Source organism: Balaenoptera borealis, assembly GCF_965194805.1.
Source record: "Balaenoptera borealis genome assembly, chromosome: 14".
Lineage (NCBI taxonomy): Eukaryota > Metazoa > Chordata > Mammalia > Artiodactyla > Balaenopteridae > Balaenoptera > Balaenoptera borealis.
The window spans coordinates 82,316,330-82,333,154 of record NC_138875.1 but is presented as its reverse complement, the minus strand read 5'-3'; the positions used below and the strand labels follow the sequence as shown (position 1 = coordinate 82,333,154).

The 16,825-nt window shown below is 38.1% G+C and overlaps 1 protein-coding gene across 17 annotated transcripts in view; it reads right to left on the bottom strand.

Moving 5' to 3' along the window:
* ATXN2 (ataxin 2) overlaps window positions 1-16,825 on the bottom strand; it is a 132,025-nt gene that overhangs the window by 87,156 nt on the left and 28,044 nt on the right. For all 17 annotated transcript variants that reach the window (XR_014234512.1, XR_014234513.1, XR_014234514.1 and 14 more), the window contains exons 2-5: window positions 12,193-12,229; window positions 10,321-10,380; window positions 9,769-9,840; window positions 9,029-9,179 (exon numbers count right to left, since the gene is read on the bottom strand). Coding sequence is in view for 7 of the 17 variants with exons in the window: in XM_082355845.1 (XP_082211971.1) it covers window positions 9,029-9,179; window positions 9,769-9,840; window positions 10,321-10,380; window positions 12,193-12,229 (320 nt within the window). In the remaining 10 variants the exon portion in view is untranslated. The remainder of the gene's footprint in view (window positions 1-9,028; window positions 9,180-9,768; window positions 9,841-10,320; window positions 10,381-12,192; window positions 12,230-16,825) is intronic.

The following is a 16,825-nucleotide window of genomic DNA, read 5'->3' as shown; positions in this document are numbered from 1 at the left end:
ATAAATAAATAAATAAACAAAAAAAAATTAAAAAAAAAAATTAAAAAAAAAAATCAGACAGTAACTGGGTATACTTGCATTAGACAATATTACCAAGTAAACTGTCTTCCTGAAAATGTCCTGGACTTGTCTGAATTACCTACTAGGGAGTTCAGGAATGCTACCTTTTTTATTGGCACAAAAATAGACATATAGATCAATGGAACAGTATAGAGAGCCCAGAAATAAACCCACACATCTACCGTCAATTAATCTTCAACAAAGGAGGCAAGAATATACAATGGAGAAAAGACAGTCTCCTCAGCAAGTGGTACTGGGAAAGCTGGACAGCTGCATGTAAATCAGTGAAGTTAGAACACTCCCTCACACCATACACAAAAATAAACTCAAAATGGCTCATAGACTTAAATACAAGACATGACACCATAAAACTCCTAGAAGAGAACACAGGACAAACATTCTCTGATATAAATTGTAGCAATGCTTTCTTAGGTCAGTCTCCCAAGGCAATAAATAAAAGCAAAAATAAACAAACGGAACCTCATCAAACCCATAAGCTTCTGCACAGCAAAGGAAACCATGAACAAAATGAAAAGACAACCCACAGAATTGGAGAAAATATTTGCAAATGATGAGACGGACAAAGGCTTAATTTCCAAAATATACAAACAGCTCAGACAACTCAGTATCAAAAAAACAAACAACTCAATCAAAAAATGGGCAGAAGACCTATACAGACATTTCCCCAAAGAAGACATACAGATGGCCAACAGCATATGAAAAGATGCTGAACATCACTAATTATTAGAGAAACGCAAATCAAAACTACCACTTCACACTGGTCAGAATGGCCATCATCAAAAAGTCTGCAAATAATAAATGCTGGAGAGGGTATGGAGAAAAGGGAACCCTCCTATACTGTTGATGGGAATGTAAGCTGGTGCAGCCAGTATGGAGAACAGTATGGAGGTTCCTTGAAAAACTAAAAATAGAAGAGTTATAAACATGAAGAATATAGCAGATAATTTCTGTATGCTCTAAAAACATATAGAGATAAAATTTTAATAAATGAAAGCATATATTTTAATAAACATGCAATACTTCCCTATTATGTACCTCAAACTACTGTTTAGGTTTCCATCACCTGTTCCACCATACCTGTTTAATTTTTTTAATCTCAATAAACTCTGTGCCACCTCCATACTGGCCTCAGTAAATGCTGATGGATCTCCACTTACCATTTGGCCCCGGCATGGACATACATCCTTCTCTAACTAGCCCACAGCAAGGTTGAGGCAGTAAACTTTCTAATGGTACAGTTTTAACAGAAGACTATTAGAACGTGGACTTACTTAGAAAAGCTACTCCCAAAGCCCACAGGCCCAAGACAACCCCCTGACAGGGCTTTCCTGCTCAGCTTCCTGGACAGCCCCCAGCCACAAGACCACCTGCCTATCTATCACCCCACCTGCCTGCCTACCACAGGGCCTATCCTACCTCCTGCCCAAAGGGCAGGCTGTCGATCCCAATCACTTCTCCAGCTTTAGAGCTGCCTGCCTGTCCAATGTTAGCACCTCCTGACCATCTATAGAACCTACTGCACTCCTTGCTCCAAGAATGTGCCTACTCAGCTGCAAGGCTGTGGCCAGCCCCGCCATACTAGAGCACCACCCAGGAATGAATCTGGAACACAGAATCTAAGGATTCTCAGGCCATATCCTGCTCTGGGATCTGCCTCTTCCTTAGATGACTGACATGGCATTCCTAATGTCATGCCCTTCAGAAAAGATCCCTCTCTGTTACTCATAGGACCCCACCCTATCAGACATACAGGATGACCACATGAAAACAAAACAGTGCAACACCAGAATAAAATAATCTGTACAGTTTTATTTCTCACTGCTCTCTAATCACACATTCACAACCCGACTTCCTCCAACTACTACAACATACACAATTTTTCATGTCTCTGAACTCCATTGGGGATTCAATGCCACCAATTTCAACTTTCCATTTTTCCTGAATTCTTTCACATGCTTTGGTATCTCCAACTCTGAAAATGTCTAGAGCAGAGCTTCTTCTTAACATGGAGTACTTGAACTCCCTAGGAAACAGTGAACACCACGGAATTAAATGTAGAAGTCTCTGTGTATGCATTTTGTGTAGGGTGAGGGTATACAGCATCCCTAAGTTCTCAAAAGGGACCCAAAATATATTAGGTCTTGAATTTCTCTGTACTGTCTATAGCAAATAGCATAGCAATGAATACATTACAGAGCTCAGTAAGCATTTGCTGCCTGGCTGCAGACATAAGACCACTTATGGCTTTCTTGTTCTTTGCATGAAACTGCTTCTTTAAAAGTATATGAAGGCCCTAGTTTCATTCATTCAAAAGACATTTATTGGGACTTCCCTGGTGGCACAGTGGATAAGAATCCGCCTGCCAATGCAGGGGACATGGGTTCGATCCCTGGTCCAGGAAGATCCCACATGCTGCGGAGCAACTAAGCCCGTGCACCATAACTACAGAAGCCCATGTGCCACGACTACTGAAGCCTGCGCGCCTAGAGCCCGTGCTCCACAACAAGAGAAGCCACCGCAATGAGAAGCCCGTACACGGCCAACAAAGAGTAGCCCCCTCTCGCCGCAATCAGAGAAAGCCTGCACGCAGCAACAAAGACCCAATGCAGCCCAAAAAAAAAAAAAAAAAAAAGACATTTATATTGAGAGCATATTGTGTGACAAAACACCATACTAGGCTCCAAGGATGAAAAAAATACAGTATCCGTACACAAAGAACTCATAATGGGGGAGACAGAAACATCTAATTATAATACAACATGGTATAAGGGCAATGATGGAGAGGAGGCTTCTATGTGATAGCTGATATTATGAGAGTATATAAGCGACTGACATGTGGGTAAGAGCACTGGGCAAAGAAAGAAAGGGAGTTCCCTGGTGGTCTAGTAGTTAGGATTCGGCACTTTCACTGCCATGGCCCAGGTTTAATCCCTAGTCAGGGAACTAAGATCCTGCAAGCCGAGAGGCATGGCAAAAATAAAAAAATAAAATTAAAAAAAAAAAAAAGAAAGAAAATAAAGTTGTTAAAGAGACTAAACCTTAAAAGCTCATGTCAGGGAATTCCCTGGTGGTGCACTGGTTAGGACTGTGCTCTTCCACTGCAGGGGGCACAGGTTTGATCCCTGGTCGGGGAACTAAGATCCCGCATGTCACGCAGCATGGCCAAAACAAACAAACAAACAAACAAAAAAGGGGTGGGAAAAAGTGAGACAGAGACACTCAAGCAAATAATTACAATTAAAAAAATTATTAAAAAAAAAAAAGTTCGGGCTTCCCTGGTGGCGCAGTGATTGAGAATCTGCCTGCCAATGCAGGGGACACGGGTTCGAGCCCTGGTCTAGGAAGATCCCACATGCCGCGGAGCAACTGGGCCCGTGAGCCACAATTACTGAGCCTGCGCGTCTGGAGCCTGTGCTCTGCAAGAAGAGAGGCCGCGATAGTGAGAGGCCCACGCACCGTGATGAAGAGTGGCCCCCGCTTGCCACAACTGGAGAAAGCCCTCGCACAGAAACGAAGACCCAACACAGCCATAAATAAATAAAAATTAAAAAAAAAAAAATTTTTTTTTAAAAGTAAAAAGAGAAAGTTCATGTCATAAGAAAAGAAAGAAAAAAAGAAACACTAGGGGAACACAAACACATTGAAGGGCAGTGTGACAGAAATGAAGCCCAAGAACAAAGCAGGAAAGAACTGATTAATAAGACCCATGAAAAACAGAGGAGCAGCTTCTAAAGGAGGGTGAAATCAACAGTGTCAAATGCAGCAGTAAAGACTGAAACAGTCCAAAAGATCTAGCAACTAGAGGTTACTGGTAGCCTCAGAAGTTTCCAAGTTGTGAGCATAAAAGGCAGACTACTCCTCATGGGAGGAGTCAGTAGAAAATGCGAGTTAAGAAGTCTGGATAAGAAAGGAATACAGAACAGTAATTAGAAGAATTCAAGATAAAAAGGGATCCTTTTTAGGATGCGAAGGACTTGAACCGGTTGTCAGGCTAAAGGGAAAGAGTAAGTGGAAAGGAAGAGGCTGAAGAGTCTGGACACAGAGAGGTGACATAAAAGAGCAAGAACCCAGGAATGGTAAAATGGACAGAGTCAAGGGCATGACTGGAGAAGCTGGGATTAAACAGGAAGTGAGGGCTTCCCTGGTGGCGCAGTGGTTGAGAATCTGCCTGCCAATGCAGGGGACACGGGTTCAAGCCCTGGTCTGGGAAGATCCCACATGCCGCGGAGCAACTGGACCCGTGAGCCACAACTACTGAGCCTGCGCATCTGGAGCCTGTGCTCTGCAACAAGAGAGGCCGTGACAGTGAGAGGCCCGTGCACCGCGATGAAGAGTGGCCCCCACTCGCCGCAACTAGAGAAAGCCCTCGCACAGAAACGAAGACCCAACACAGCCAAACATAATAAAAAAAAAACAAACAAACAAAAAAACAAAACAGGAAGTGAGATATCTCCTCTACTAAAGCCAAAGGAAAGAGAACAATGATGGCAAGGGGGAAGAGAAATCTGTAGATGGGGGAGGGGACAGACAGCTGATGATAGAGAGCATTCCCAATAACCAATTTTCTCATGTATGGTTTTTCACTTACTGTGACAAAGGAGCTGGCAAGCAAAAGTGATTCTGAAGACTAAATCTAACTTGAAATAAGGAATTAGATGAAATTACACTGTACTAGGTGAATCTAGAGTCAAAGGATGAGTGTTGAGACAAAATATGTTCTGTGTTATTTCACTAAAGCTGGTACAATATGTATTTTTGAAAAACCATAACAGCTGAAATGCAGTAGGGAAAATAATCTAGGTCTAGACTTGGCAAACTTTTCCTATAAAGGGCCAGATGGTAAACATTTTTTGGCTTTGAAAGCCATATAGTCTCTATTACAACTATTCAACTCTATCGCTGTAGCATTAAAGCAGCCACAGACAATGCATAAATGAATGGGCATAACTGTGTTTCAACAAAACTTTATTTATTGATGAGTCGATTTGGTCCACAGGCTTTAAGTCTGCTGATCTCTGTTCTACAGGTTGAGAATAGTACAAAGGAAATGAAGCAGTAGAAAGAAGCATGAGAGAGAATGGAATAAGGAAGTACAAAAGAAGAGAAGCCACAGAACTAAAATACAGTTGAGTTGGGGTATAAAATCAAAGAGCAAAATATGAATAAAGGAGCAATAGGAAGAGCAGAAAGAGAATAAAGGAAAAAAGGAGATGAGAAAGGGAAGTTGGAAGGAGACAGAAAACCAAGTAAAAATTGAGTAGCGACAATATGCCAATTCCAAGGTAGACAGACACAAAGGCAGCTGAATGCCCTAAAAAATAGGTGGCAAAATGAAAAGGGGAAAATGAGAGCATCCCAGATCTGTCTGCACTGGAATTCAGATAAAAGATAAAACACACACTAATTTTCCAGTGATAATCTGATGGTCTCTTCTAATTACACATGTGCAAAATGAACCCACGGCTTGCAAGATGTAAAGCTACTTTTCACTGTGCCCATAAATCAAACTGGTATGTGTACAACATTCAAGAGGTCAGATGAAACTTATTCACCATATCCTAAGATATCAATTATTTCTACGCCTATTATTCATTTGCATATGTATATGAATGACTTTTAAACCTTATTAAAATCAATGAAGTTAGCATTAAAAACTTAAAAGCCACATTGACCTTACTAACTCTAAGAAGTTTTCCCCAAAAGAAAAGCCAAACATTTAAAAAGGAAAAGGGGGCTTCCCTGGTGGTGCAGTGGTTGAGAATCTGCCTGCCAATACAGGGGACACGGGTTCGAGCCCTGGTCTGGGAGGATCCCACATGCCGCGGAGCAACTAGGCCCATGAGCCACAATTACTGAGCCTGCGCGTCTGGAGCCTGTGCTCCGCAACAAGAGAGGCCGCGATAGTGAGAGGCCCGCGCACCGCGATGAAGAGTGGCCCCCTCCTTGCCTCAACTACAGAAAGCCCTCGCACAGAAACGAAGACCCAACACAGCCAAAAATAAAAAAAAATTTTTTAAGAAGACTTTAAAAAAAAAAAAAAGGAAAAGAATTTTTGAACAATATGATAATCTGCATATTTATACTGCATGAGAATTTTGTTTTTTACTTTTGGCTTTACTTGTGGGGAAATCCTTTAAGGTAAATCCAGATTAATTCTGAACCAGCTCAGCTAAACAATAAATTAGACCACATAATTTATGTCACTATAGGACAACGTTTAAGAACATGACTTGGAGTTAGAGAGCATCTGGATTTGTGTCCTCACTTTATCAAGTTAATTAATCATGCCTCAGTTCCCTCACCTACAACATGTGGATAATAATCACACCCATTTCAGAAAGAAGTTGTGATGATTAAATGAAAAAATGCACATAAAATGCTTAGCACAGAGTCCAACACATAGAATAGACACTTGATTTTAGTTACGTATGATCAACTTAAGATTTTGACAGTACTATTACAGAATAGAATTATAAGATAAAAGCTCAGAAAGGAAACAAATTTCCCCCTTCTTTTAGGAAGCTACGAGGTAATATTAGTTTTTTTGTTCTTATCACTCATTCACTTCCATTAATCCTTAAAAAAAAAAACAACCTCAATCCATCTACCCATTTAAAACGTAGCAAAGTGGTATCAAACTGATACCAGTGGGGACTATTCAAGATAATCTACAATTCTGAGACAGAAAGGGCACTGTGAGGTAAGGAGAGAAAGTACAAATCCTCATGACCTCCAGAACAGAGCCATTCTTAGGATCTTATCGTATGCAACTCATGGCTCACATGCCTGACTACACCTCAGAATCAAATACTCAGCGCCTCACCCAGGCTAATTACAATGAAATCAGAATCTCCAAAAGTGAGAACTAGGCAATTTTTAAAACCCATGGAGACTAAAATGTGAAACCAGCAATAAGAATCACTAGTTAAATCCTACCTTCCTTTACTCAAGGAGACTAGAAATCTGAGTATGTGTTTAACACAAAATAATATAAATCTAAAAGCAGTACTAAGTGCCTTAATTTTCACAATAAATCATGCCAGTTAATTACTCTAAAAAATTTTTCTCTATAGTATCTCCAAAATAATACTTTTATAGAGGCAACTTCTGCCAGGATAGTGTTAAGAATCAGGATTAAGAGAACTGAAATTCTAAACACATGACTTAATACTATTTTCAGGATACTATGCACTGGACAGAATTTATAATTCACTAAACCACTACAGTCTTTAAATAAAATACCTGAAATTACTCCACTACTAGATGTCCTCATCAAAAAAACTATTTATGTACATAGTAAAATACATTCATCCCCTTATGAGTGTACTGAACGCTGTCAAAGCTGTTGCTCTGATTTGTATTTTCTTGGCTTTCTACAATAAACACAAATTACCTGAGAAATAAAGGCATAATAAAATAATAAACAAAATAAAGTAAAAATTTAAAGACATAAATGTTTAAGAGGATCAATGAATGGGATGGATACTATACATGTCTTCAAGTAATATTTACCTTTCCAAACTTGGGAAATGCCAATTCCCTTTAAGAACAAAAACCAAAGCATACTGTGAATGGCTTTTAGCTAAATAGCCTGGTACCCAATAGACCAGGGAACATCTGTTGCTGTTGTTGCCAATACTTTTTCCAGAGTGCTAAGTGATAAATTCAACTAAAATTTTATTTTTCCTTTTGACTTATGATCCAAGTCACTTTTTAAATTTAAAACAGTGAAAATACTTCAATAGTGTAAGTATAAATATAAATAATTTTGTGCTCCTGGACATAAACATAATCAACTCCAAAGGCAGTCACTAAAAAAAGACTTGTTTCCTTGTACGGGCCACTGAAGGACTCTTAGACAAAGAGTTGTGAATCAAAGACACAGACAATTAGGAAAATACAAGATCAGAACAGTGCTTTCATCAGCAATGCAAAAGCAGTTTCAGAGTACCTAGCCTGGCTAGCTTCTGAAAAAGCAATCTAACTAAAGGTGAAAACCTTATTAAGAGGTCCAAGAGAAAGGCTTTAACTTTCTGGAGGCTTGTAATTTCTAAATAACAGCATAGAAGAATCAGTGCAACAATGAAAACAACTGTTGGTATAGACTGAATAATGAAAATCAAAAACTGCTGTTATAATTTGCAATAGAAATGACTACAGAATTTGAACCCCACCCCCAAAAAAATCATTTGAGAATTTTAGAACCAATTTCAAAATTGCTCAGGAGAGCCTTTCAATGTGTTATTGAACACTCAATACTGCGGAGTATGCTCTCCAAATGAGTAACAGCAATGCCCATATTTTCCTCCTCAATAGACACCTGAAACAGACTAAATTTTAACATAACTACATCACTGCTTTTATACTCTTAAAACATAGTCCCATACTCTGAATGTTTCTTCCAGTATACGTGTTCTACTTCCTTACGTTTTTCAACTTCATTAGACAATCATTTTCTATCCATAGCTCTCTGCCCTTCTCCCTTAGCCCTGTGCTTTGATTTCTTTACAAATTAAAAAACTAAAGTATTTATAGAACAACGAGCATAGTAAAACTATAAGTATTATTTATAAACATTATAAAACTAAAAACGTATAAGCTAAAACACTGTAAGTCAAATGGGACAAGAAATTTTTAGTTGAGTATAATCAGTAGCATTCTTGATCATAAATCTTTAGAAAATTCTTTACAAACTGTTTTTTAATAGAATACAAACTCTCATTATTTATCCTACCAAAAGTACCAAGGAATCTTCCCCCGAGGTTTTAAATATTTTCCAGCAAAAGTGCATTAATATTTCCATTTGTCTTAATCAAAAAAGCCCTTATTTCTTAAAAAAAAAAAAGAAAGAAAAAGAAAAAAGAAAAGTCTGTATGATCAGTGCAGAGAGTCTTTGCCTGAATATATCTAATAAACCATAAAGCATATTTAGGAAATCAAAACTCACCTCTTCTTGCGTAACTGGAGTCCATATCTTTAAACTGTACCACAACAAAATCTGAACACTTGAACAAAATACTCTCCATTATTTCTTCACGCTTTGGCCCCGAACTGGATTCTGTACTTTTCTCATGCGCAGCATCAAGTACCAAATCACACTAGAAAGAATAACATAAGTAAATATTCAAAACATTTATAAAATAAAATCTGACATGAATTCTTTAGCACATCAAGGTACTATTTCTTATATGCCTTTGGTAAAAAATTATCTCAAGAGATCCTTATAATCATACCTTTTTCTCAGAAATATGATCTACTATCTATTCCAATATTCAAAAATCCTCTCATCTAAAAGTTGGTCTTTACTACCATGGTCTGTCTTAAGCACAATAGTGGTAAAGAGGAAAACAATGAAACGCCAGATCACTCTTCTAGTCCATAATACTTGCAAAGACAGAAAATATTTTAATAAGCAAAAAGAGCAAGAAGTCTTTTTGAATACACAAACCCGTCTATAAAGTAATCAGTACTTGAAACTGAAGAGCGAAATCATTCAAAGTGGTTTTAAAAAGCACATTAAAGGTAAAGTACTAAAAGCATGAAAATGTGACAAACATACCTGCCTCACAACTATAAACTGCTAAATCAGAAACTAATAAACACTACAAGGAAGTCACACAAACATATACAGTAGTTGATGATTCAAGGGGTTTTACATTTAAAACAAAGAAAAAAAGTAAAAATTACCTTAGGACTGTATGTTTTAAAAACTCCTTCATATATACCTCCGTTTTTCACTTGTACTTCACATTTGGATCCCTAAAAACATACAATTAATTTATCAAAGAAACACTGTGCTATGCAGTCATGGGGGATAACTGCTTTCATTTTACTTTTTAATAGCTTCATTCAACATATTAGGTAACCACTGACAGAATAAAAAATTTTTAAAACATTAATACACCAAATTCTCAAAATTCTTCAGGAGGCCTTGCTCAGAGTCTGCAGTATAAGTTTAAGTAGTGAAATTTAGTATTTTTGACTCCAGTTTTATTAAGTGACAAAATAATGCACTAAAGACAATCAACTAGTAACATTATTTTGTACACAGCAGGGTTAACAAGAACGCTTTTATAGTGAGTTGCAATGGCTTGAATAGAGTTCTCATCTGTTTTCTAAATCATCCTGATTAAACATGACCTAAGAAATGTTACTTTGAGAATCATTCACATTTTAACTTCATGAAATTATTTTATTCCACTCACAAGGCAGTTTCTCCCCAATACTCTGATAACTTACAACAACTGATGTAAGTATATGAACCATCCTCATATTTGCATAGATTCCATCAAAAGAAATCTGGAATATTAAGAAAAAACATTATTGGAACTCATTATTTATCTTTGTATATATATTAAAGTTAACACTTCTTTTGTTACAAAATATTTACTTAGGTTTATAATACCTTACACTCATTAAAGGGAGATTTGGTTTACTACAATCTTTTGCCTCCTTATGGAGTGTAAGTTTTCAAAAGTGAAATCAGTCATAACAACTAACAATGTTTTGACTATACATGACACAAAAAAGCAAAAGTGAACTTCCATATATGAGGAAAGACAAAACCACAGGAACAGAAGACAGGTCAATGACTGAAGAGTAGGATTCACTACAAACTGGCATGAGGGATTTCTGGAGGTGATAAACTGTTCTATTACCTTGACTGTGATGGTGGTTACACAATTGTATACATCAAAAGTCACAGAACTGTACACTAAATAGGGTTAAATATACCTTAAAAAATAAATGGGGTAGGGACTGCCCTGGTGGCTCAGTGGTTGGGAATCCACCTGTCAATGCAGGGGATACGGGTTCCAGCCCTGGTCCGGGAGGATCCCACATATCACGGAACAACTAAGCCCATGCGCCACAACTACTGAGCCTGAGCTCTGGAGACAACAAGACACAACTACTGAAGCCTGCACGCCTACAGCCCGTGCTCCGTAACAAGAGAAGCCACTGCAATGAGAAGCCTGTGCACCGCAATGAAGACCTAATGCAGCCATAAATCAATCAATCAATCCTATGCTTAAAAAAAAAAATAAAACAAAATAAAACAAATGGGGTGGAAGGGGAACCTCTGTAGAAGACCCTTGACTATCTTCTCTTAGCATATCTGAATCAATGATATTGCTCTAAGGTATAATAAACCACATCACTCCTTATTACACACTACATAAGCATGTGTCCTGATTCTGAAGAAGAAAATCTGTCCACAATAAAGGCGAAGTCTCAAAAAATAGTGACAACTTCTCATTTATATTTCTTGCATCTTGTGGAACTTGCACATTCTGTCCTTTGTGCCCAGTTTAATTTCACTGATAAAGTTCCAAAATTTAAAACCAGAAGGCCCTTTTCCAGGGAGAAAAATGAATAAAAGATAGCACATTATTCAAAAACAAAACCCCAAAGTTTTGAAAACTCCAGTCCTAGTGTTCCATTTATCTCATTAATCATTTATATTTGCCTTTAGTCATTTATAAAAGAACAAATGAGTTGTTATTATTAAGCATGAAAAATAAAAATATAATTTACAGATAATTCTGCATTTTACACATGGAGTCACCATTAAAAAACAACAGATAGGACTTCCCTGGTGGCAGGTGGAAGTCCTAAGAATCCGCCTGCCAGTGCAGGGGACACGGGTTCGAGCCCTGGTCCGGGAAGATCCCACATGCCACGGAGCAACTAAGCCCATGTGCCACAACTACTGAGCCTGCACTCTAGAGCCTGCAAGCCACAACTACTGAGCCCACACGCTGCAACTACTGAAGCCCGCGTGCCTAGAGCCCGTGCTCCACAACAAGAGAAGCCACCAGAATGAGAAGCCCACGCACCACAATGAAGAGTAGCCCCGGCTCACCGCAACTAGAGAAAGCCCGTGAGCAGCAACGAAGACCCAACACAGCCATAAATAAATTAATTTATATTAAAAAAAACCCCAACAGATATAGCTAATGGTCTTACAGCTAACCATATTAATCTGCAAAGGTTATCTGAGATAGAAGGCAATTTATTTATTTATTTTTTGGCCTTGGCTTTTGGTCTGTGGTTTAGAAATCACATTTTAGTTATCAATTTTTCCAAACAAGTAACATTAAAGTTACTCACCGTAGATTGAGGCAGTCCTTTGCTACTGTTTCGGCCTCTGAAAAGATTAAATGTTATATTTATGAAATTCAACAAGCTAAACAAGCTAAAAATTTTTTTCAAATTTGAAATATCTTATAATTCCATCCAAAAACACACAGGCTATCTGTGGGCAGGGCTCATCTAATATTAAGTATAAAGGCTACATAAGTATGACTCTCGCTGCGCTTTGCTGGCTCAGAGGCCCAGAACAGGTAGGGGTCAAGGGAGGGAGGAAGGAGGAAAGAAATGTGACCACAATCAAAATGAAATAAAGTAAAAATAAAAACAACCTATTTAAAGAAATAACCAATACCAAATATAATAATCTCTACTCCAAAAGTAACCACTCACTCTGTTATAAAAAGCTACCCAGGAGCAAAATATGGATTATATTCCTGATTTAACTGACATATTTGACTAACATCAAGTTACTGCCCATATTTTTCCCTCACCTCTAAAAATAGGTACTGTGTTTACAACTGCAGAAAGACATTTGAAAATAAGTTGAATCATTCAAAAAACTTTCACTTTAAATAATAAGTGCCTCTGTCAGGATCTATATAACAAGTGCCTTTCCCTGCCAAACCCCTCCCTCTGAAATAGTGCAGTACACCAACATCAGTTGTCAAGTAATTTCCAGTAACATGAACTCTATTTTCAAGTGAACTTAGAAAACATAATACACTGTAAGGCTTGCTCCAATGGAAAAAATCAGGCCCTTTATGAAATGATAAAAAAAATTAATAAAGTAAAATTAGTTACTCTTGAGTAACAGTATTGGAATCTCATTCTAATAAAATAATCACAACACTCAAATAAAGCCACAAACTTCAAACATTCAAAGAGAAGCACAATTCAGGTGAAAAAGCCCAGCAGTATGAATGGTGCCAATTCTCAGAAAAGCAGGACTGATATTAGCACTCTGATGTCAGCTGATTTTGTCTCCAACTCTCATCTACCTTCTCTCATCTAGAAGGTAATGTCTTTGGACTTCCCTGGTGGTCCAGTGGTTAAGACTCCGTGCTCCCAATGCAGGGGGCGTGGGTTCAATCCCTGGTCGGGGAAGATCCCACGTGCCATGTGGCATGGCCAAAAAAAAAAGACAGAAAGAAAGAAAGAAAATAATGTCTTCAATCAAATCACCTGAGATTCCTTCCACTTCTAACATTCTACCTCTCACACAGCACAGAGAAATTCCTAAAGTCTAAGGAATATGACCAATAATTTATCATTTATAAAACATTACAAACCAGACACTATGGTAAGCATTATGTCAAACCTCTCCCCTACTTTACAGGTAAGGAAACTGTACCTTAGCAGCTAAATATCTTGACCAAAATCATCCAGTTCAAGAGTAGTAGAGCTGGTATTTAAACCAGGTGATCCAAAGTATAGACTTTTCATTTCTAGGTTATGTTGCCTTTCTGACATTGTATCACAAGGAATAAACTTGACAATAAAGCCTAACCCAATTTCTACATCTTTCAAATACCATTTGAATGTACTGTTTCTCTATTTATTTGTAGTCTGCAGCCAAAGACAAACAGATTTTGTTTATTTATTTGTTTGGCTGCGCTGGGTCTTAGTTGTGGCATGCGGGATCTTCGTTGCCGCGTGTGGGATCTTTAGTTGCGGCATGCGAACTCTTACTTGCGGCATGTGGGATCTAGTTCCCTGACCAGAGATTGAACCCTGGCCGCCTGCATTGGGAGCATGGAGTCTTAGCCACTGGAGCACCAGGGAAGTCCCGTCAAAGACTATAAAATAATGGCTACGTCTTGCCATTTTATCTTATCCTAGTGGTTGCTGTGATGCCACAGTTAAAAGACTTAAACAAATGACATGAATTAAGTGCCCTTAAACTTATGCAGCATCCCCACAATACTATTTAAAAGAATGTAAAACATAAAACTCCGTTACAGAAGTCACATTATTTTTTTATTGATTGTACAGTTGTATCTTTGACTAATAAAGAGCAATTGTTTCAACAATACAGTTTACTTAGTAGAACAAACTGGTCAGTAAGGAAAATAAAAGACTCAGAGAGTGATATAAAAGTGGTACAAAATCAGTATAGAAACCACTGATTTCCACTGATCTACGAGGTGGGTGGACACCCAAAGGGAATGTTAGCATACCACAGTAACATTCTCTGAAACTGGTAAAGCCTACGTTCATTCTTGTTTTTTTCATTTTGGATCCACTCAGATTATGCTTGACTTTTACTCTTTTCCTTTAGTATTTCAGGAAAAGCATTCTAATATTTCATACAGTAAAAAACAAACAAAAAAAGACTCTCAAAAAAAGCTAAGATCATATCTTAGTCCTAAATATACCTATAATGTGACAGATCAGATTTAGCAAAACAACAATATCCAGGATTCTAAATTTCCAATAACCACTGAACATGAGGTTAAAATGTGATTCAAAATGCTAGTCAAATTAATATAAAGAAATTTACAAAAATAATAATAAAGAGTTCATATTGCTTCAAAATAATACAGGAGGGAGAAAATAGATGGGGCTATAAATGAAAAAAGACTGGCATGAGTTGGTAAATGCTGAAGCCAGGTGATGGGTGTGCAGGGGTTCATTATATCGTTCTTCTTGTTTTTTACAAGTTCCTTAAGTCAAAAAAAAAAGCCTTCGGATATGACACAATGGAAGCCTGGATTTAGTCAAGTGTATAGATCTACCAATTTACAGGGAACATTGGGTAGAAGAGTAAAGTAACTGATACCATGAGGTTACAAGTCCGTTAAATCCAGAATGTGGTAAATTTGACTTAAGAGATGACAGTTCCTTCTACAAATAATGGCATGTGAAGAAAACAAAATATGCAGGAAAAATTATTATACATTTAAAGATACACGAAAATCAAAAGCAAAGTGTGGCTTCCCAATTTCAAAACTCATCACAAAGCTACAGTAATCTAAAGAGTGTGGTCCCGGCCTAAGGACAGACATAAAAACCCATGGCATAGGGCTTCCCTGGTGGCGCAGTGGTTGAGAATCTGCCTGCCAATGCAGGGGACACGGGTTCGAGCCCTGGTTTGGGAAGATCCCACATGCCACGGAGCAGCTGGGCCTGTGAGCCACAACTACTGAGCCTGCGCATCTGGAGCCTGTGCTCCACAACAAGAAAAGCCGCGATAGTGAGAGGCCCGCGCACCGCGATGAAGAGTGGCCCCCGCTTGCCGCAACTAGAGGAAGCCCTCACACAGAAACGAAGACCCAACACAGCCAAAATAAAAAAAAAAATAAAAAAATAAAAAAAAAAAAAAAACCAATGGCATAGAATACAGAGCCCAGAAATAAACCCTCATATTTACGGGCAATTGATTATTAACAAGGGGGTCAAGATCATTCAAAGGAAGGTCTCTTCAACAAATGATTCTGGGGACTTCCCTGGTGGTCCACTGGTTAAGAATCCACCATCCAATGCAGGAGACGCAGGTTTGAGCCCTGGTCGGGGAACTAAGATCCCACATGCCGTGGGGCAACGTAGCCCATGCACCACAATTAGAGAGAAGCCTGCGCGCTGCAATGAAAGATCCCACCTGCTGCAGCTAAGACACACGCAGCCCCCCCCCCCAAAAAAAAGGCACCAAAGACCTAAATTTAAGAGCTAAAACTATGAAACTCTTAGGAAAAAAAAAAGGGAAAATCTTCATGGCCTTGAATTCGGCAATAATTTATTAACTGTGACACCAAAGGCATACAACATAAGAAAAAATATGTATAAAAAGGATTTCATCAAAATTAAAAACTTTTGTGCAAAAAACAGTATCAGAGTGTAAAAAGACAACCCACAGAACAGTAGAAACTACCTGCATACATCTCATAACGGGTTAATATCTAGAATACATAAAGAACTCCTACAACTCGACATCAAAAAAAACATACAACTCAGTTCAAAAATGGGCAAAAGACTTGAATAGACATTTCTCCAAAGAAGTTTATACAGTTGGCCAACAAGCACATGAAAAGATGCTCAAATCACACTGGTAATTAGGAAAATACAAATCAAAACCACAATGAGCTACGATGGCTATTATAAACAAACAAACAATGGCTATTATAAACAGAAAATAACAAGTGTTGACAAAAATGTGGAGAAACTGGAACTCTTGTACACTGTTTCTAGGAATGCAAAACTGTGCAGCTACTGTGGAAAACAGTATGGCAGTTCCTCAAAAAACTAAACATAGGATTATCATATGATCCAGGAATCTCACTTCTGAATGTATACCCAAAATAACTGGAAGCAGAGATTTTAACATATATTTGTACACCAATGTTCAGAGCAGCTTTATTCACAAAAGGCAAAAGGTGGGAAAAAACCAAATGTCCACTGACGAATGTATAAACACAATGTGGTACCATCCATACAATGGAATATTATTCAGTCTTAAATGAAGTTCTGATACATGCTACAACATGAATGAACCCTGAAGACATGCAAAGTGAAATAAGACATACACAAAAGGACAACTATTACATGATTCTACTTATGTAAGATACACAGAGTACTCAAATTCATAGAAATAGAAAGTAGAATGGTATATCCCAGGGGCTGGGGGACTGTTGGAATTAGAAGCAAATGCTTAATG